The sequence below is a fragment of the Cydia strobilella genome, chromosome 24, assembly GCF_947568885.1.
Source record: "Cydia strobilella chromosome 24, ilCydStro3.1, whole genome shotgun sequence".
Lineage (NCBI taxonomy): Eukaryota > Metazoa > Arthropoda > Insecta > Lepidoptera > Tortricidae > Cydia > Cydia strobilella.
The window spans coordinates 3491140-3512019 of NC_086064.1; the positions used below are offsets into that span (position 1 = coordinate 3491140).

The 20880-nt window shown below is 38.0% G+C and overlaps 1 protein-coding gene across 1 annotated transcript; it reads left to right on the forward strand.

Moving 5' to 3' along the window:
- Window positions 1-549: 549 nt before the first annotated feature.
- On the forward strand, window positions 550-15440 carry LOC134752396 (zinc finger protein 44-like). The gene is made up of 9 exons (XM_063688105.1): window positions 550-1066; window positions 3042-3224; window positions 3418-3564; window positions 3775-3999; window positions 4190-4408; window positions 4599-4817; window positions 5029-5190; window positions 10450-11925; window positions 15436-15440. Exons 1-9 carry the CDS (start codon window positions 550-552, stop codon window positions 15438-15440), a joined length of 3153 nt encoding a protein of 1050 aa, XP_063544175.1.
- The last annotated feature ends 5440 nt before the right edge of the window (window positions 15441-20880 follow it).

Below are 20880 nucleotides of genomic sequence, written 5' to 3' on the forward strand. Positions count from 1 at the left end.
GAGATAAGCAGATATTCTAGAGAAACGTAAACTGCATAATATATCTAGATGCTCGCGTCGGTAAAAACTATCACGGTCCGGTCAACATCTGGTGACAAGATGCAATTGCGAATGCCATTGTAAAGGGCCCCAGGAACACAACCGACCCCGGCCGCGGTCAGAACAAAACTCCGACAAATTTTAGACTTTTACTAACTGTTTTAACAATTAAAATTTGATTAATATAAAATGTTTTTTTTTTTGTGTGCAAGTGTGTTGAAAAAGGTCGTATGAAACGCGTATGCATTAGTCATTACACACATCGGCTTTCTTATTGCGCGCTCGCTTACAGCTCGCGCGCATAATATCGCCTCGTATGTAATGACCAACTTAGCACACTTGTATCACAATGTACTATTATAATTTTTTGAGGTATATGCCATTTGGTCGTTACTTGTGTTTCAGGATTGCTGGCAGTTCGGAAATTGTACGTGGAGCACTTTCAGTTTGTCCCTCGTACCTCTATTTACGTGACGCTAAAGAATAATCGAAACGAGTTTTTAGTTCACGATGGAGCCGTTACAAGACGCAGAGAGTATTTGCGTAGGGGCTGATCTCTGTGAGGAAGTGTTTATATCAGATGAGCCCGAGGGAGTATCTGTGGAAGCTGCGACTTTTCTGGAAGTTGTGCCTGTAAAAGATGAGCCGCTCGGCGTGAGCGCGGCGGCCGCGGCGGCGGGGCTGTACACCGACCACGTCGTGAAAGACGAGTCGCTCGGCGTGAGCGCGGCGGCCGCGGCGGCGGGGCTGTACATCGACCACGTCGTGAAAGACGAGTCGCTCGGCGTGAGCGCGGCGGCCGCGGCGGCGGGGCTGTACACCGACCACGTCGTGAAAGACGAGTCGCTCGGCGTGAGCGCGGCGGCCGCGGCGGCGGGGCTGTACATCGACCACGTCGTGAAAGACGAGTCGCTCGGCGTGAGCGCGGCGGCCGCGGCGGCGGGGCTGTACACCGACCACGTCGTGAAAGATGAGCTCGTGCTCGGCCTCGAGGTAGTGGAGCGGCGCGTGCGCCACGCGCCAACAGGTCGGTTGTGTTGTGGGTTCTAACTCTTACCATGAATTGCATGCAGCTGTAAGAGGGCTTGTTAAATAGAGGTTTCTAAACTCATTTACTTTTCGAACGAGGTTAAATAACAAATTACAGTATTTTTGGAAATATTTTAATTTTTGTTATTTCAAGCAAAGAGCTTATATATAGGATAGAGGGGTACTGTCATAGTAAATTTTGAAGTCACAGTAAATTCACTGCCATCTATCGACACACGATTAATAAAAATATCAAAAAATGTATACATAATATATGGATATAGTTATTTACAATACAAGTGCGGAAAAGAGGAAATTCGAAACGAGTGGCGATAAATTAAAACACGACCGCAGGGAGTGTTTTAAATCGACACGAGTTGCGAATTACCTTTTCGCACGTGTATCGTACAACGTTTTACAGTACATATGGCCCTTTAAACTTTCGACATATGCACGAAAAGTGCTCATTCCCGCACTAGTGCGAAAAAGTAGCACCATATGTACTGTAAAATGATTTGTTTATTTGTATTTATTATTTTTATATGATTTTGACCCATGTTCTATCACTGATACGTGTTAAAATTGTTAAATAACCAACGACACCGTCAACGCCATCTAAACGAGAATAGGCCAAAGGTTGGTATTGGTGGTAGCGGCATCTGTGTGAGAATAAAATTTTCTTGATTTCCGAGGCTTTTTCCTTAGACTTTATTCATCTTATACGGAGTTATATAGGTCTTTGTTTCAAGTAATGCCTACGTTATCAAGGTAAATAGAAATACAATTTAAAAATCAATTATTTCAAGTAGATACACTACTGTATCAATAAAATCTGTATTCCCTGATCAATATGACCTCGGCCTCTTCTCTTCAAAGCAAGAGTGAATAGGCTATTACTGAACAGGTGAGCTCTATCTTAGGCCCTGTCTTTACTTTCCATTAGGTGTAACTAGGCCCAATCGCCAATCAGTTTATTAAAAAAAATGTATATATAAACTGAATTAAATGTATTATATATAATAAGAATAAGTGACCCTGAAGGCCTTGGTCACAGGGCTGGAATCAAACTAACGTCCTCTGCCTACCTAACCAACCTAACCTATAGGAAGTGAGTAAAGTAAGTAGGTAAGTAAATTAACAATAGGTTTTATTATAATTATAGTTATCACACTATCTATCAACATTAAGAGGGCCCGGCCCTCTGTCGCTGCAGCATTTTCCATTCCAGCCCATTCTGGGCTTTCGTTTTCCCTTCCTGATACGAATGGCTACAGCACCATTCTTTTATCCGTGTCATGTATGATATTCTGGGTCTTCCTCTTCCACTTCTTTTCTCAATTCTACCCTCTGGTATAATTTTGTTTAGCCCTTCGTGTCGCAGTATGTGACTCAGGAGACTCAGGTAGGGCTGAGCTGCAGGCTACTACCGGGGTCACAGGTGGCGGATAGTGAACGGCCACTAGATATAGTGGTTAGCTGCGAATATACTGAATAAGCAGTCCCCGACCAGCAGCGGTAGGGCTATCAGGGTGTAGTGGGGAGTCGGGTGGGATAGGCTCACTTATAAAATACTACAAGTACCCATAGACGGCCTTACGACATGGCGATTAGTGCCGCCATCAAATAAGCATACCCCTGGCACTAGGTAGCAGTGGTGTCAGTAATGGCAGAGGGCCGAAGAGGAAACAATCCAAAAGGGCTTTTGATCAGACAACCCTCGAGAGGAGTTGAAACAACAGAAAAGTCGAGGTACTGCGATGTGGAAAGCAAGGCGGAACTACCACATTTACATTCCCAAAAAAAAGCAGCATGATATGTACAACCTAAACAAATATCACTCATTTAGCCGTATTTATAGCATGCAAAATATGTACATCTTAATCTTACATTTAAAAAAATCTATTTACATTTCATGCAATCTTTTATTCAGTCAACAACAGTGATAACAATTATAATTATTTTGTTTATATCAGATGAGCCCGAGGGAGTGTCTGTGAAAGCTGCGACTTTTCTGGATGATGTGCCTGTAAAAGACGAGTCGCTCGGCGTGAGCGCGGCGGCCGCGGCGGCGGGGCTGTACACCGACCACGTCGTGAAAGATGAGCTCGTGCTCGGGCCCGAGGTAGTGGAGCGGCGCGTGTGCCACGCGCCAATAGGTCGGTTGTGTTGTGGGTTACCATGAACCCTCTCTCTCCCTCCCCCCTCCCTCCCTCCCACTCTGGGTACTCTTACCATGAATTGCATGCAGCTGTAAGAGGGCTTGTTAAATAGAGGTTTCCAAACTCATATACTCGTACTTTTCCAAACGTGGTTAAATAACAAATTACAGTATTTTTGGAAATATTTTAGTCCTTGTCCTTGTTGAGCACATATTGCTCACCGGCATTCGGAGCACAGACCGGGACAGGCCGAGACCAGTTCATGGAGCTGGTGTAGAGTGTGAACTCGGAAACACCACGGTTCACACTGTTGGGAATGTTGAAGGAATTAACCAAGGTGAGGGATCTATGTAGATGTGTGGTATTTGTTCCCGCGAATGGTTTCTTTTTCCATTAAATTTGTTTGTGGTGTGATAACTGAAAACCTTTTAGGTGACATACAACATTTTTGAGTAGTTGGTTTTTGTGTTTTTCGATTATAAAATGTTAAAGAAACTCATGGACAAATTTAGAGGAGCTTAAAAATGTAATCAGACAGGGGTTTCAGCTTCCAACTTGGCGAGAGACGCGAAGCTGCAGCATCCATGTGAGATTGTCCCCGGGAGACCCTTTCTGACCGATTGCTGTGGGAGGCTGGAGCGCCTTGTTGAGGATACGCTGCTCACCGGCACTCGGAGCACAGACCGGGACAGGCCGAGACAAGTTCATGGAGCTGATGTAGAGTGGGAACTCGGGAACACCACAGTTGGGAATGTTGAAGGAAATAACCAAGGTGAGGGATCTGTGTAGATGTGTGGTATTTTTTACCGCGAATGGTTTTTTTTTTCATTAAATTTGTTTGTGGTGTGATAACTGATTAACTTTTAGGTGACATACAACATTTTTCAGTACATAGATTTTTTTGTGTTTTGCGATTATACAATTTAGAGAAACTCAGAAATGTAATCTGACAGGGGTTTCAGCTTCCAATTTGGAGAGAGACGCGAAGCATCCATGTAAGATTGTCCCCGGTAGACCCTTTCTGACCGATTGCTGTGGGAGGCTGGTGAGCTATGCTGAAGACACGCTGCTCACCGGCACTCGGAGCACAGACCGGGACAGGCCGATACAAGTTCATGGAGCTGGTGTAGAGTGGGAACTCGGGAACACCACAGTTGGGAATGTTGAAGGAAATAACCAAGGTGAGGGATCTGTGTAGATGTGTGGTATTTTTTACCGCGAATGGTTTTTTTTTTCATTAAATTTGTTTGTGGTGTGATAACTGATTAACTTTTAGGTGACATACAACATTTTTCAGTACATAGATTTTTTTGTGTTTTGCGATTATACAATTTAGAGAAACTCAGAAATGTAATCTGACAGGGGTTTCAGCTTCCAATTTGGAGAGAGACGCGAAGCATCCATGTAAGATTGTCCCCGGTAGATCCTTACTGACCGATTGCTGTGGGAGGCTGGTGAGCTATGCTGAAGACACGCTGCTCACCGGCACTCGGAGCACAGACCGGGACAGGCCGATACAAGTTCATGGAGCTGGTGTAGAGTGGGAACTCGGGAACACCACAGTTGGGAATGTTGAAGGAAATAACCAAGGTGAGGGATCTGTGTAGATGTGTGGTATTTTTTTCCCACTAATGGATTTTTTTCTTCAAATATTGTTTGTGGTGTGATAAGTTGATAACCTATTAGGTGACAAACAACATTTTTGAGTAGTTGGTTTTAGTATTTTCCGATTGTAAAATGTTAAAGAAACTCGTGGAGAAATTTAGAGGAACTCAAAAATCTAATCTGACAGTGGTTTCAGCTTTAGTCCCCGGGACACCTCTTCTGAGGGACTGCTATGTGAGGCTGGAGCGCCTTGTTGAGGACACGCCGCTCACCGTCACCCGGAGCACAGACCGGGACAGCCCCAGACAAGTCCATGAAGCTGGTGTAGAACACAGGAAAGTTAAAGGATACAACCGAGGTGAGGAATCTATAAAGATCAATCAATCTTTTATTGATAATATAGAAGTATTTTACATGTCAACACGTTATTTCTATTTAATATGATCACACATTATTAATTTATACCTTTAAACGAGCAATTCTTGTGAATATCCATCTACCTATATATATCTATATATATTTCGGGGATCTCGGAAACGGCTCTGACGATTTTGATGAAATTTGCTATAAGGGGGTTTTCGGGGGCGAAAAATAGATCTAGCTAGGTCTTTATCTCTGGGAAATTATTATTATATTATATCGTATTTTTGAGTTTTTATATGTTTTCCGAGCAAAGCTCGGTCTCCCATATATATTTATTTTATAAATGAAAACGTTACTTACGTAAATAATCACGTTTCACAGAATAATTATATTAATGTACAGTCAGCAGCAGAAGTGGCTAAGCGGGTGAGGTGTTCAAAATTACCTTGACGCGTCTTGAAAATTATTTTGAAAACCTGACCCGCTTAGCAACTTCTGCTGCTGTACAATATTATTTTGGGTCATCTAATCTCATCACGAATTACTCAGACTGATCTATATTACGTTTAATCTGGGGCCACGGGAGTGCCCCCGCCAAGACGAGCAAAGCGAAGCGCAAGGGCACCTAACCTACCATTTCTCGAAGCGCTTCGTCGTTTTTTTTGTACCCTCATAACTTGGGTTTGGATTATACCAGATAAACAAAATTATCGGGATGTGATGTCATTAGTGGACTTATTAAGGTGGTTCGACTAGGTTACCCAAAGCTTAAACCCCGCTAGATGGCGTCACTTTCGCAAATTTTCAGGTTTTATTTTTTTGTGGAATAGTGTTGGTATCTGTATACTTAAAAGTATGTTTAGCGCACTCTTTACATAAATATTGAACTATTATAATAAACATTGAATACTTCATTAGTGTAAAAAACACTTTTAAAGTCGACAGTGTTTCTGTCATGCTATTTCCTACTATTACTCACACATGCAAACAGTGTTTCCTTGATTGCTTGTAGTAGACAATTTCATGCAGTGTAAGTATGCTGCAATGGCGTTGCGGTATGTTCGTGGAAATACGTGCAAGAGGATTCGGGTTCGAGACTGGTACGTCAGGGGTACTTTTTTTGGTCCTTTTTGTGTTATCTTATGTTTCTTATACCTTTTATTCTTCGAATTCTTTCCGATTTATTTATTTATTTATTCCGATATAACCGAAATATATTTCAGTGATATCGGAAACGGCTCTAACGATTTCGATGAAATTTGCTGTAAGGGGTTCGATCTAGCTAGGTCTTATCTCTGGGAAAACGAGCATTTTTGAGTTTTTACTTATGTTTTCTTTTTCTCCCAGATATTCATTATTATTAATAAATTAGTTTATAACGTTTTATAAAAATATGTGACGTTTTGAACTAAAAGGTACCACATTGTCGGTTGTCGATTAGGTTGATTTCATTTTGAAGCTTTATGGAAATATGACAACAATAAGTAGGTACCCGTTTGGTTGAAAACGCCACATATATTGAAAACCTGACTTTCACAAATCTCACCTCTTTGGGTTCTTCCAACTCAGAAAGGATGGAGAATACTGACGATTCTTAGTAGCACTAGCCCAAGGAAGTCCAGGTTTGTAAGTGTCAGGTATCAGTTTTTTTTTAAAGCGCTAAATATAGTTCTACAAGTAAAGCAATCCCTTACTGCCCAGCCTCTATAGTATTTTTCAAACTGGAAGGGTACGATGATAGATTTCATCTCCATACAATTTATAACCTAATAATGCCAAATGTTGCAAAATTATATTGAATTGAGATCTATCATCGTACCCTTGCAGTTTGAAATAGTTATTTACGATACAAGTGCGGAAAAGTGAAAATTCGAAACGAGTGGCGACAGATTAAAACACGACCGCAGAGAGTGTTTTAAATCGACACGAGTTGCGAATTACCTATTCGCACGTGTATCGTACAACGTTTTACAGTACATATGGCCCTTTAAACTTTCGACATATGCAGGAAAAGTGCTCTTTACGCACTAGGGCGAGAAAGTTGCACCATATGTACTGTAAAATACTTTTTAGTACATATGGTGCTACATATACGTTACCGCCCTAGTGCGGTAATTAGTACAATACGTGCATATGTCGAAAATGTAAAGGGCCACAATTATGTACTGTAAAACGTTGTACAATACACGTGCGAAAAGGTAATTCGCAACTCGTGTCGATTAAAACACTTCCTTCGGTCGTGTTTCAATTTATCGCCACTCGTTGCCAATTTCCTACTTTTCGCACTTGTATCGTAATGTACTAATAATAAAGTAGTAATTGTAAAATAAAATTAAAAAAATTTTTATATTTTTTTTTTGGATTCAAGTAGGTACAGTGAGTAACAACATTGCATGGCCTTCTAATTATAACTATTATAGAAAACGGGATATTTATCATGTTTATTTATATTATTTATTTCTCGATATTTTGGCCGGTCTTGCAAGACCAGTCGTTGTGGAGATCCCTGGGGAGGCCTATGTCCAGCAGTGGATGTCTTGTTGGTGTAGATGGATTCACACAACAAATGAAATAACATTTTTTCATATTTGTTATCCGTAGTTGTCCCTGTACCTGAAAGAAAAATAATATCATGATAGCACAAAATCTCTAATGTTATAGGAAGAAAGATGAAGCAACAATATGGATTCTAATAAAGTTATCATTTACTTACCTAGTAATAATTGTGTTTTTCATTCATAGACAAAATTCCATAATTTTCATCCCCAGGAAATGTTTTATTTTACTTTATTGTCCATCCTGTCCTGATTTTTTCTGGCTAATGAAGGAAAACATTTTATTTCCAAGAATGCCTCTTCATTTTGCACAATACCTAAAAAAACCTAGAGTTAGTGACACATTGACTATTCGGCAACCAAAACAGTAATAATTACATTATATAGGTATTGTTCACTGCTTATATCTACCATTACGGAAGAAGTGAGAATTATTTTCTGAAAAGATCGGCACGAGAAAATTACAATGTACAATGAAGGAATGAAACTGTACCTACCTTACGAAACTTCACCATCATGAATTCCGCTTCAATTGAGTCTGATTTTTTCTGGATTTTCGCGGACCAGAACACCGATGATTTTTGTAACTTGATTTAGACGTTGCTACATATATTATTATACTGTTTGCGTTGCTATCATTTTCAATTTATACAAACAAATTGATGTCACAATAAACATGACCCTATGTGTCAGTGTCAACACTGTCAAATAAAAATGCACTAAACATGACGGCACTGCAAATCCTGCCAGGTCGGCCAGGCAACGTCGCCAACGTCATAGAGTGGCAACGCCGCACGCAACGTATTAGTACACGACATTTGTGACACACACATACGTAAAATTGATGAAAAAATTACGTTGATTTATGTATGATTTCTGTATGAAACAAAGTTTTTCTATTAATTTAGCGCAAACGAATATTCGAAAGTAGATAAATGAGCAAATATTTGTGTAGTAATAGTGTGTAGTGCCTTAATTAAAGCAGATTGAATTTTGTATGAAAATCGAACCACCTTAAGCATAAAAATTTTCAATTACATAGCTCTTATACTTTTAGTGCACTGCCTTATGGGAATATTGTTCAGATCCGGAAACCGCTTTCAATGAAGATAAGGGAGTGAGGGGTCTTCCGTTCAAAATTGCCTCGGTCATATTTAAAAACGGTGTTCAGTTCTTTATAAGTTAAGTTAATACAAGAAATAATTCGCTTTAAATGATGACAACATAAATAAACAACCGAACAAAAGAACTAAACTAGAGTTTTGAAAGATTCACGCTTAGTTTCACTAGACTTATATTGACCGGGATATAGACCGTGATTACCTTTTGTATTATTTGTGAGCTCCCGATATTTCGAGGCAGTTACATGCATCATGTTCACGGGTGACTGAAGATAGCGGGTTGGTGTCAAAGTTGTGTAGACAGCGCTCTGTCTACCCTCATTCTTGCGCGTCGGCTGCGTTCACTTTCAACGTTACCAACGGTCGCATTCACACTTGTTGGTCCGGTCGCGTTCACAATCGTTGGTCTGTCCAAACACACTACACTCACGGTGTCACTACGCGTGTTTGATTCGGATATCACTGGTTTTTTACACAAACAAATCACAGGATTCCACACATTTGACAGTTTAAACCCATCTTCACGATTGAAATTTTTGTATTTGTGAATTTCAACGCTTCTCTTTCCAATCTTGGTATATAGTGGCGTTCTGTCGAAATGACCTTGGGACTATGCAACTCGATCCAGTGATTTGTACCCGACTCAAGGAGATGCTAAGCAATAGCTGACTTGCGAACGTCATTGTTCTTGACCGCAGCAATGTGTTATTTAATTCTGCAGGCAATAAAAAAATTCCCCTGGAAAAACCTGGTGTATACAAAGTTGAGTGCAGCTGTGGTAGTTCGTACATTGGGCAGACCAAACGCACTATTGCCTGCAGAATTAAAGAACACATTGCTGCGGTCAAGAACAATGACGTTCGCAAGTCAGCTATTGCTCAGCATCTCCTTGAGTCGGGTACAAATCACTGGATCGAGTTGCATAGTCCCAAGGTCATTTCGACAGAACGCCACTATATACCAAGATTGGTAAGAGAAGCCGTTGAAATTCACAAATACAAAAATTTCAATCGTGAAGATGGGTTTAAACTGTCAAATGTGTGGAATCCTGTGATTTGTTTGTGTAAAAAACCAGTGATATCCGAATCAAACACGCATAGTGACACCGTGAGTGTAGTGTGTTTGGACAGACCAACGATTGTGAACGCGACCGGACCAACAAGTGAGAATGCGACCGTTGGTAACGTTGAAAGTGAACGCAGCCGACGCGCAAGAATGAGGGTAGACAGAGCGCTGTCTACACAACTTTGACACCCACCCGCTATCTTCAGTCACCCGTGAACATGATGTATGTAACTGCGGCGAAATATCGGGAGCTCACAAATAATACAAAAGGTAATCACGGTCTATATCTCGGTCAATATAAGTCAAAAGAACTAAACGTCTAATTGTCGCTTAAGAATTCTTGTATAAAATAATATAATAATTGCAATATAAAGTTCATTTTTTGTTAGTTACACTTTATTGTACATGAGACTGCGTTTTCCACCTAATCGCAATAAAAATCGCCTTCTAGTTAACAGTGAGTTCTCTGATTGTTTTACATAGGATTTAATAAATAACACTTTTTTGTTGCAGAGAAAACTCCACAGAAGAGACCAAGCAATCGACCAGAACCTTACCAATGTGCTCCCTGTAAATATGCAACAGCTAGAAAGTCCTCTTTACGATATCATTTTTGGACACATTCTGAAAGCAAACTTTACCAATGTGACCAGTGTAGTTTTGCTAGTAATTACAGAAATAATTTAATAATCCATATTAGAAAACACACTGGTGAAAAGCTTTACAAATGTGGCCAGTGTAGTTATGCTAGTGCCCGCAAATTCGATTTGAAACGTCATGTAAGAAAACATAAAAATAAGAAACCATACCAGTGTGACGAGTGTAGTTATGCTAGTGACCGCAAATCCGATTTGCAACGTCATGTAAGAACACATACAAAAGAAAAACCTTACCACTGTGACCAGTGTAGTTATGCTAGTGCCCGCAAATTTGCATTGCAACGTCATGTAAGAACACATATAAAAGAGAAACCTTACCACTGTGACCAGTGTAGTTATGCTAGTGCCCGCAAATTCGCGTTGCAACGTCATGTAAGAACACATAAAAATAAGAAACCTTACCACTGTGACCAGTGTAGTTATACTAGTGCCCGCAAATTAGTGTTGCAACATCATGTAAGAACACATAAAAATAAGAAACCTTACCACTGTGACCAGTGTAGTTATGCTAGTGCCTACAAAGGTAATTTGCACCGTCATGTTAGAACACATACTACTGAGAATCCTTTCCACTGTGACCAGTGTAGTTATGCTAGCGGCAATAAACATAGTTTGGAAACTCATATAAGGAAACACACGGGTAAAAAGCTCTACAAATGCGACCAGTGTAGTTTTGCTAATGCCCGCAAAAGTAATATGAAACGTCATGTAAGAATACATACTAATGAGAAACTTTATCACTGTGACCAGTGTAGTTATGCTAGTGCCAACAAAAGTAATATGAAACGTCATGTAAGAACACATACTAATCAGAAAGCTTACCACTGTGACCAGTGTAGTTATGCTAGCGGCAATAAACATAGTTTGGAAACTCATATAAGGAAACACACGGGTAAAAAGCTCTACAAATGCGACCAGTGTAGTTTTGCTAATGCCCGCAAAAGTCATTTGCAACGTCATGTAAGAACACATACTAATGAGAAACCTTACCAGTGTGACCAGTGTAGTTATGCTAGTGCCCACAAAAGTCATTTTCAATGTCATATAAGAACACATACTAATGAGAATCCTTACCACTGTGACCAGTGTAGTTATGCTAGCAGCAATAAACATAGTCTGGAAACTCATATAAGGAAACACACGGGTATAAAGCTCTACAAATGCGACCAGTGTATTTATGCTAGTGCCGACAAAAGTCAATTGAAACGTCATGTAAGAATACATACTAATGAGAAACCTTACCACTGTAACCATTGTAGTTATGCTAGTGCCCACAAATTCGTCTTGCAACGTCATGTAAGAACACATACTAATGAGAAACCTTACCACTGTAACCATTGTAGTTATGCTAGTGCCCACAAATTCGTCTTGCAACGTCATGTAAGAACACATACTAATGAGAAACCTTACCACTGTGACCAGTGTAGTTATGCTAGTGCCCACATAAGTAATTTGAAACTTCATGTAAGAACACATACTAATGAGAAACCTTACCACTGTGACCAGTGTAGTTATGCTAGTACCCACAAAGGTAATTTGCACCGTCATGTAAGAACACATACTAATGAGAAACCTTACCACTGTGACCAGTGTAGTTATGCTAGTGCCCACAAATTCGCGTTGCAACGTCATGTAAGAACACATACTAATGAGAAACCTTACCAATGTGACCAGTGTAGTTATGCTAGTGCCCACAAAAGTAATTTGAAATTTCATGTAAGAACACATACTAATGAGAAACCTTACCACTGTGACCAGTGTAGTTATGCTAGTGCGTCCAAAAGTCATTTGCAACGTCATGTAAGAACACATACTAATGAGAAACCTTACCACTGTGATCAGTGTAGTTATGCTAGTGGCGACAAAAGTAATTTAAAACTTCATGTAAGAACACATACTAATGAGAAACCTTACCACTGTGACCAGTGTAGTTATGCTAGTGCCCACAAAGGTAATTTGAACCGTCATGTAAGAACACATACTAATGAGAATTCTTACCACTGTGACCAGTGTAGTTATGCTAGCGGCAATAAACATAGTTTGAAAACTCATATAAGGAAACACACGGGTGAAAAGCTCTACAAATGCGACCACTGTAGTTATGCTAATGCCCGCAAAAGTCAATTGAAACGGCATGTAAGAACACATACTAATGAGAAACCTTACCACTGTGACCAGTGTAGTTATGCTAGTGCGTCCAAAAGTCATTTGCAACGTCATGTAAGAACACATACTAATGAGAAACCTTACCACTGTGATCAGTGTAGATATGCTACTCGTTACAAAAAGGATTTGCAATTGCCTGTAAGGACACATACTAAATAGAAACCTTACCACTGTGACCAGTGCAGTTATTAAAAAAATAGTGTTGGCAGAGGCACGCTGTTTTATAACGATAAGTTATATTGTAAAGTTTAGTATAAAAGGGACCTTGTTGTTGGTTGCACTTATTGTGGCCAGATGTCACCCAAATCGATGTCGTAAACGTTTTTGACTGCACTTTAATTTGATTGTACGTACATTACATTAAAATATGTAAACAATTTCCAGTGCCACATAATATGTTAAATAACCTTACACTTAATAAAATAATTAGATAAAAATATAAGTATTGTTATTTGACCTCGACCATAAATCCTTGTTTTTTTTTTACAAATGAATACGTATTAATAAATCATATTTACAATTTGTAACCGATCGCATGTGCTCTTGTACAGATATTAAATATAGTATACACTTATTAGACATATTTAAGCATATGTGTATATTAAACATTTCATTATGATTAAGAGAACTACAATTAAATAGATAACTTTGTTTTAATGTCTAGAAAATATCAGTAACATACAGTAAATAACACTGCATACATAAATACCTTTAAAATATATAAACAAGTCAGCATGGAAACAATACAATAAAATCAACAACATTACAGAATTCCAAGAAATTAGCAATAATAAATTGTTTTAAAAGAAATGTGACCTTGGCCGACGCATCGGGCAAAAATTCCGAGAAAAACTAGATCATTGACATTACTATGCGAATGGGGTGGCCAGATGACAAGAGATTACCCGAAAAGTCAGGAAAATTTATCATGCAATTGGGAGAAGGGATGAAATATAAAGTAGATTTGAAACTAGAGTAATTTATCTTAATATACCATTTTATTTACTTACATTGAACACAAGCAAAATAAAGATAGAAATAACAAAAGAGATTGTCATAATGTTAAATAAAATCAAGCAAATAGGTGACATAAGCTCAACATGAGAAGGGACTCTGTAAGGGAGGAACGGATATTTGATGAGGAGAATTCCTAAGTATGTAAATTTTACAACATGTATGTACAGAGCATTGTCAAGTATCCATAATACAAATCTTGCTAAAAAAAAACACAGTCAAGTATATAATAAGTTAATAAATTCTTTACTGTGACAGTACTATAAGTAATCCATAATAAAAATAAAGACTAAAATCAGAGGGGTAAATAAAAAAGACAGAATTACCACTAAAAAACAAAAGGGACACATCTCTAAATGAATTACGATTAATGTAAAAAAAAAAATATTCTCAAAATATTTTAATATTAATAAAGTCAAATGTTCACTAAATGCACAAACTTAGGATCAATTAAAATCTATATCACTGATATATTATGAGGTAATTAAAATTTGTAGCTGGTATCACCACGTTATTTATGTGTGCCGGTTTCATTAAAAAGGGGAGTTTGTTGTCGATTGTCAATAAGACGCTATTTCCATATAGTTTCAGTTCAAAATCAACTTTATCGACAGGCGGCAATGCGGTGTCTTTTGATTGAAGGCGTCTCATTTTATAATGGCTTCCATTGCGCATGACATATGGAACATCGGAAAGTTCGTAATTGTCTTATTGGTCAGGAATAAATGGAATATTGGAAATGAATGAAATTTATTAAAGTCATTAAATCAGATAGGGAAAGTCCTAACTTGATAAAAATAAGGTTGAATTTCGCTTCAGCGGAGGGAAAAAGTAATTTGGTCAAATATTTTACTATAAATAGAGGAGGATGGTTGTAGGTGGGGCATTCAATTTCGGAAATTCCGACGTTAAAACCTCTGCCCGTACAGTTCGAGATTATTTCTTCGGAGAGACTCTGCCAGTTCGTCGGTGGCATAGAGCGCGTTTTAAAAATTCATAGACTTTGCAGTGGTTGAGAACAAAAGTAGAGGCGGAACGAGCAGAAGAAGCAATAGCAGTAAAGAGCAGCAGTAGGAGAGACATAGAACAAGATCGTCGGGGTGGTGAGCCGAATCATGTTGTTTACTAAGATAGGAGTCAAGTAACAAAATAAATAGTCAACTTTCGTTACAATTAGATAAAATCAAGTTCAATTATATTTAAATCTTAAAAATAAATACCTAGTAGTTTTAAATTGTTTGATAATAGTTAATAATTAATTTTATAGAGTAACTAGACCTGAGAGTTTCAGTTTATAGATCCAATAATTCCTTATTGCATGTGTGTGTACTAATCAAATTTTGATGGCATTGAACATCTTGTGGGTTGAAACGTTAACCGTGCCAACCAAGCCCATAAGTTTTTCAGTGATTTAGGTTTGTGAGTGTATTTGTGTCGAAGTGAGTCAGGCAGATGCCATAGTTTGTGTAGGGCAGTCTGTAAATTTTAAAGTATGAAGAAAGAAAAGCTCGAGCCTTGGTAAGTGGATTTTTCTTTACAGTGTGATTGACTGTGTAATTTTTCAGGACATTAAGTGTTTATTCCACAGGTCATTTTATGTGTTTATGTAAATTTTCAGGAAAATCCTATATTTTAATCTAGTCATTATTCTGTTTTTCAGTCTAAAACTTAAATCAGCGATAAGAAAACTTAAACCATATAGAAACTCTGAAAACGTTTTTATAAAATTTTAACTATAATTTTGATATTTATTAAATATTTATTAATATCATCTGTTATTATTTATTTAAATTTACAAGTATATGTTCATCCCGTAGCAATCATTTTCGCATGAGGGGTGTAGCTTCTAGATTCTGAAATTTAAACAAATAACAGAGTCTATGTAGCTTCTGAAAGTCCAATTTGATATTTTTACAGTAACCGATAGATTGTAGAATCCTGGAATTTTATATTGATTAAAATTAATCAATGCGAAATGTTTTATTTTAGATGATAATAATTACATAATTACTTTAGAAATGATTGATTTAAATAAATTAGTATTTTTCTAAACAATTTTAATTACTATAAGAAATTATTTAAATTCTTAGTGATCAGAAAGATCACGACTCTCCAGGCATAGGCCAATTAAGTTTGGTAGGGTTTTGTTGACCATCACTGAAAGATTTGTGTAATTAGTATTTAAGCTGCTGAATGAAGCTTATAGTCAGTACAATTGCTTGGTAATGGCAAGTAATGGAATCTATAATTCCAATTATTAAATCAAACTGAATAGATGTAAAGATGTTCAGAATTATGGACAATTCAAGCAACGACTAAGTGAAACGCAAGGTCGTGTGGTGTTCTACTATACTTTGAATGTGGAATCACTGCAAGCAAATTGAATTTATAGTTCAGAATTTTGAATAAATTCTTTAGGCTAAGGCCTTATTCATCTTTATAATATTTGATGGTATTAGAGTCTATGGACTTGCCATTTGATGAAATTGTACTCTAAGGAGATATTTTGATTAGAATTAAAAGATGACTGTATGATAAAGGTCCAATCTTGAGTGTCCTTAAGGAGCTCGCTTTCTTTGATAGTGCAAAACTAGGTTTTTGAACCAGACCTTCAACCCGATGATAGATAATAAAGCTAAAGCATGTAAAATCCCACGATTTAATATTATACAAGGGATCAAGTGTTCCTTATTTTAGTTTTAGCAGTACTAAAACTTTTGTTTTTGTTAAGACACTTCTAATACTTCTAATAAGCTAGTTTTAAGGAACTTGAGACTCAATCTAAAGATATATAGATTGAGGCTATAGCTTTATTTGCTCGAACGGTTAGTCGGAGGAATGTTATAGAAGATATATATACCTATGAACATGTTTCCGATGGGTAGGAGGATTCACCCCCATTTTATAAAAATATCATTATTTATTTCATCAACTTAGGTTTTCTTTTTAATTTACTTATTAATCTGAACTCTTCCAGCATCATCATAATAAATTTATCTATATATAACTGTCCTGATTCCTTTAAGTTTGTTTCTCTAAATTCTAATAGTTTTCATTAAGATATTTTTAGATAACTTGTGTTTTGTAAGGGCTATTCTTATCCTTCTAATGTAAAAAGTTTCTGGATTATTTATTACACATAGCGGTAGTGTCCTGCCATTATCTAGATGATCACAACGTTTTATTTGAGGCCAATTTAATTTAATCTGAGCAGAGATAAATTACATTTTTGGGGTCATGGGCTTGCATCTTTGGTACTGGGGTAGACGGGTAATTATGTACTAATTATGTTAGTTTAGGCGATGGGCGTCTGCATTACTTAAGTATTCTGCTTTATGTGACTGCTGTATTGATTAAGTATCAAAAGGCTGGTTAAGTTTTTAAAGAGGGGGGTTGTTATAAAAGGTGTCTATCGCGAATTAATATCGGGTTTATCGAAACCTGTATAGAAACGTCGGTAAATAAAGGTAACAAAATAAATTCGCGATAGACCCGATTATAAATGTGATTTAATATGTGTTCAAAACGCGAAAGTTTTAAATGATACAAATACGTACTTTGAAATTGTAATTTTCAGAATTAAGTATAAATGGGCTAATTGGTTCAGTTTAGTGTCACGTCGTTATATACAGGGTGATTTTGTTATGTCTGACCATAGTTAAAGCTTGACCAGAAATATATGATCATGCGCCATGTTGCGGAATTTCATTGGAATTTGGAACTCATTTCTTACACTGGCAATAATTTTAATGATAGGTTGTCACTTCACTGTTGTCAGTGTCATTGTGGCTTTTTAAGGATGACTTAGACCGGGACGTGACCGGGCCGGCGCTTCCGGCGCTTACTTTTCTATGACATGACAGGTGATCACGTGATGCTTTCCATAGAAAACGAAGCGCCGGAAGCTCCGGCCCGGTCACGGCCCGGTCTAACGTGAGTCATCCTTTACTTGAAAAATGCCCATAACTGTACATAGTCCGGAGCGGAACATTGTTAATAATGTAAATAATAAACTGCTGGAAAAGAACAGTTCGGGAAATTAAACTATTTCACTACGAAACATTTCCAAATTACCATCAGAGCTGACAGGTAAACAAATCAAAATGTCATTATAGTCTGGTTATTACGACTTAGTTCTTGTAGTGTTATGTTATACAAGCGAGGAAACACAGTAACAAAAATGAATTTGAGTTTGAAAAATATTTACCATTGGGCTTTGGACACGATCAATCTTGTTAATTGACAATGTAGCAGAACCTATGTAAGGTTACGGAATATATACCTAGTAACATGACCATCATCATCATCATGTGGCCTTTTAGTGATCCTATCTTGGATGTAGGCGTCTTCCCTTGAATGGAGTAACATGATAGACGAAATATTTTTTCAGCTATAGAGCTGAGCTGAGCTGATGGTGTGGCTAATAGTAGTCACACCATCTGGTATGTTACGACTTACGACTAAATTAAATATATGTAAATTTATATAAATTTCTAGGTAAATCGGAGGCATCTATTACGCGGAATACGAGAGAAGGTTGTACTGTACCTCCTAAGGTTTTATGCAAACCAAAAACAAAAAAGAAGATGCAATTAGACGATTTTGACCTACGTGGTGATACGTAAGAAAACTCATGAATTATATACGGCAAAAAAAAGTACCGACTATAAAAAAAAGTGTATACCAAATAAATGGGTTCTGATTTTGATTACGGTAAATAAAAGTAGATGTAAGTCAAACGAGTTGCCAATCCACATTGTTCAGACTATACTGAACTGTTGCCATATGAATGAGAATAGTAGCGCCCTCTTGACAATGATCATATATTCCTGGTCAGGCTTTACCATACTCTGAGGGGTGGATATGTTGGTCATACTGAACAATTTTTACTATGGGGCGAACCCCGATAAAAAAAACCGCTGTTCCATAGAAAACATTGACATATGATTCACCGAAATGTATGACGCGGCAGATTTTATTTTATTTTATTTTATTTCGGTGTTGGCGCCCATAGTAACAGTTGTTAAGTATCTATTACCCACATATTCACCCCCATAGTATGTTCACACAACAAAATCATCCTGTAGAAGCGTCTGGTAGCCTAGCGGCACAGATTATATAATAGTTCTCTAGCGGCATAGGGGATATAATATTATAGAGCGGTACTGTCATAGTAAATTATGTAACCACAGTAAATTCACTGCCATCTATCGATACACTTTAAAACTAAAAATGAAGATTTATAAAAATAATTAATAAAATGTATTTAAATATGGATAAATGATTTTTTTTAATTTGCATTAAATATTTTTATTATTTTGACCCATGTTCTTTCACTGATACGCGTTAAAATTGTTAAATAACAAACGAAACCGTCAACGCCCTCTATACGAAAGTAGGCCAATGGTAGTAGCGACATCTGATCGAGAATCAAATTTTCGTGATTTTCGAGTCACGTTTTTTCCTTAGACTGTATCCATCTATTACGGAGTTATATCTATCTTTGCTAGCGGTAAAGGCTAGTTCGGACTAAGTACGTGAGTAAACCTAGTCTGTATTGTTATTTTTAAGCCTATTTGTATTTATATTAACCCTAATTGTTGTTTCTGATTAATAAATAACCTTTATTTAGTCGAGTGGCGAGTATTTTACTTACTAAACGTGTCTGAACACCAAAAATTTTGTCGAGTATCTACTCAGTGATTTAGTCGAGTGGATTCATTATATTCTACTTTTTCTAACGAGTAGGGGGAAGTCCCTTAACGCCGGACAGCACCTAGCGCCGGACATTGGTTTTAAGGATGACTCACGTTAGACCGGGCCGTGTCTGGGCCGGAGCTTCCGGCGCTTACTTTTCTATGACATGACAGGTGATCACGTGATGCTTTCCATAGAAAACGAAGCGCCGGAAGCTCCGGCCCGGACACGGCCCGGTCTAACGTGAGTAATCCTTTATCAGTTATAAGTGGTCTTATTAGAGCTGAGCAATTACCACTCATGTATCGTTCCGTTTGCATTTGAAGCATAAGGACCATTCTGTGATGGAAAGCCACAAATCGCCAAGCGTGAAATATGCTTCCATGAAGAGATCCGTTGCCATCATCATCAGCAGTTCCACTTCAAATGTCACTTTTTTAAATGTAAATGTTTGATTTGTTGATGAAAATACGAAAAAAACTATATGTAGGGTGGACCGAGGCGAAACGGATCACGGGGTGAAATCGGATCATGATGAAAAATCCGATGATATTTGAAATATTGCATTGATAATATTAATAACGCACTAAAATAGCTCTGTACATGTCTTCTGGTAGCTTACGACGCCAATGCTAAGCAATATATTTTTTAGGGTTCCGTACCCAAACGGGACCCTATTACTAAGACTCCCTTGTCCGTCCGTCCGACCATCTGTCTGTCCGTCTGTCACCAGGCTGTATCTCATGAACCGTGATAGCTAGAAAATTTAGGTTTTTTAATCTGACCGATTCGCCTCGGTCTACTATATGACTTTCAAATTTAAAGAGTTCCCTCGATTCCTCATGAATCCCATCATCAGAACTGGGTTTTGACATAAATGGGTCCAATCTGCATGTATATCCTTTCAATCAAAAAAATAATTTTCAAAATCGGTCCATAGGGCCTACCACGAACCACGAACGAAGTTTTGCCTCCCTGACGCACTTTTAAATTCGTACATAAGTCCGACGGAGAGGCGTTACTTCGTTCGTGGTTCGCGGTAAGACCTCAGAAATGACGGAGTTATGGAGTAACAAACATAAAACCGAATTGAGAACCTTTAGAAATGTAGTGTCGAAGCCCTCCAGTGGTGTTCTTAAATATATGACATCTATTTCAGCTAATGTAATAAATATAAGAGCCTCGGTAAATAGTATTATTTCGTTCCATTTGGAGTTGAAACTCTAGGTCCATGGGGTCCCAGCGCGCACAAATTGTTTGCAGAAATCGCGAAGCGTCTGGTTGACGTAACTGGTGACCGAAGAGCTGGCGGCTTTCTCGCACAACGTATCAGCATTGCGATACAGCGGGGAAATGCCGCCAGCATCCTTGGTACAATGCCTCAAGGGCCTATTTTAGATCTAAGCTG

Excerpts from the sequence above, each read along its gene's own strand:
- LOC134752396 (XM_063688105.1), top strand. The coding sequence starts at position 550 with ATGGAGCCGTTACAAGACGCAGAGAGTATTTGCGTAGGGGCTGATCTC. Across the intron at positions 1,067-3,041 it reads CGTGCGCCACGCGCCAACAG|ATGAGCCCGAGGGAGTGTCT; the intron begins GTCGGTTGTGTT and ends TGTTTATATCAG. Across the intron at positions 3,565-3,774 it reads TGTTGAAGGAATTAACCAAG|CTTCCAACTTGGCGAGAGAC; the intron begins GTGAGGGATCTA and ends CAGGGGTTTCAG.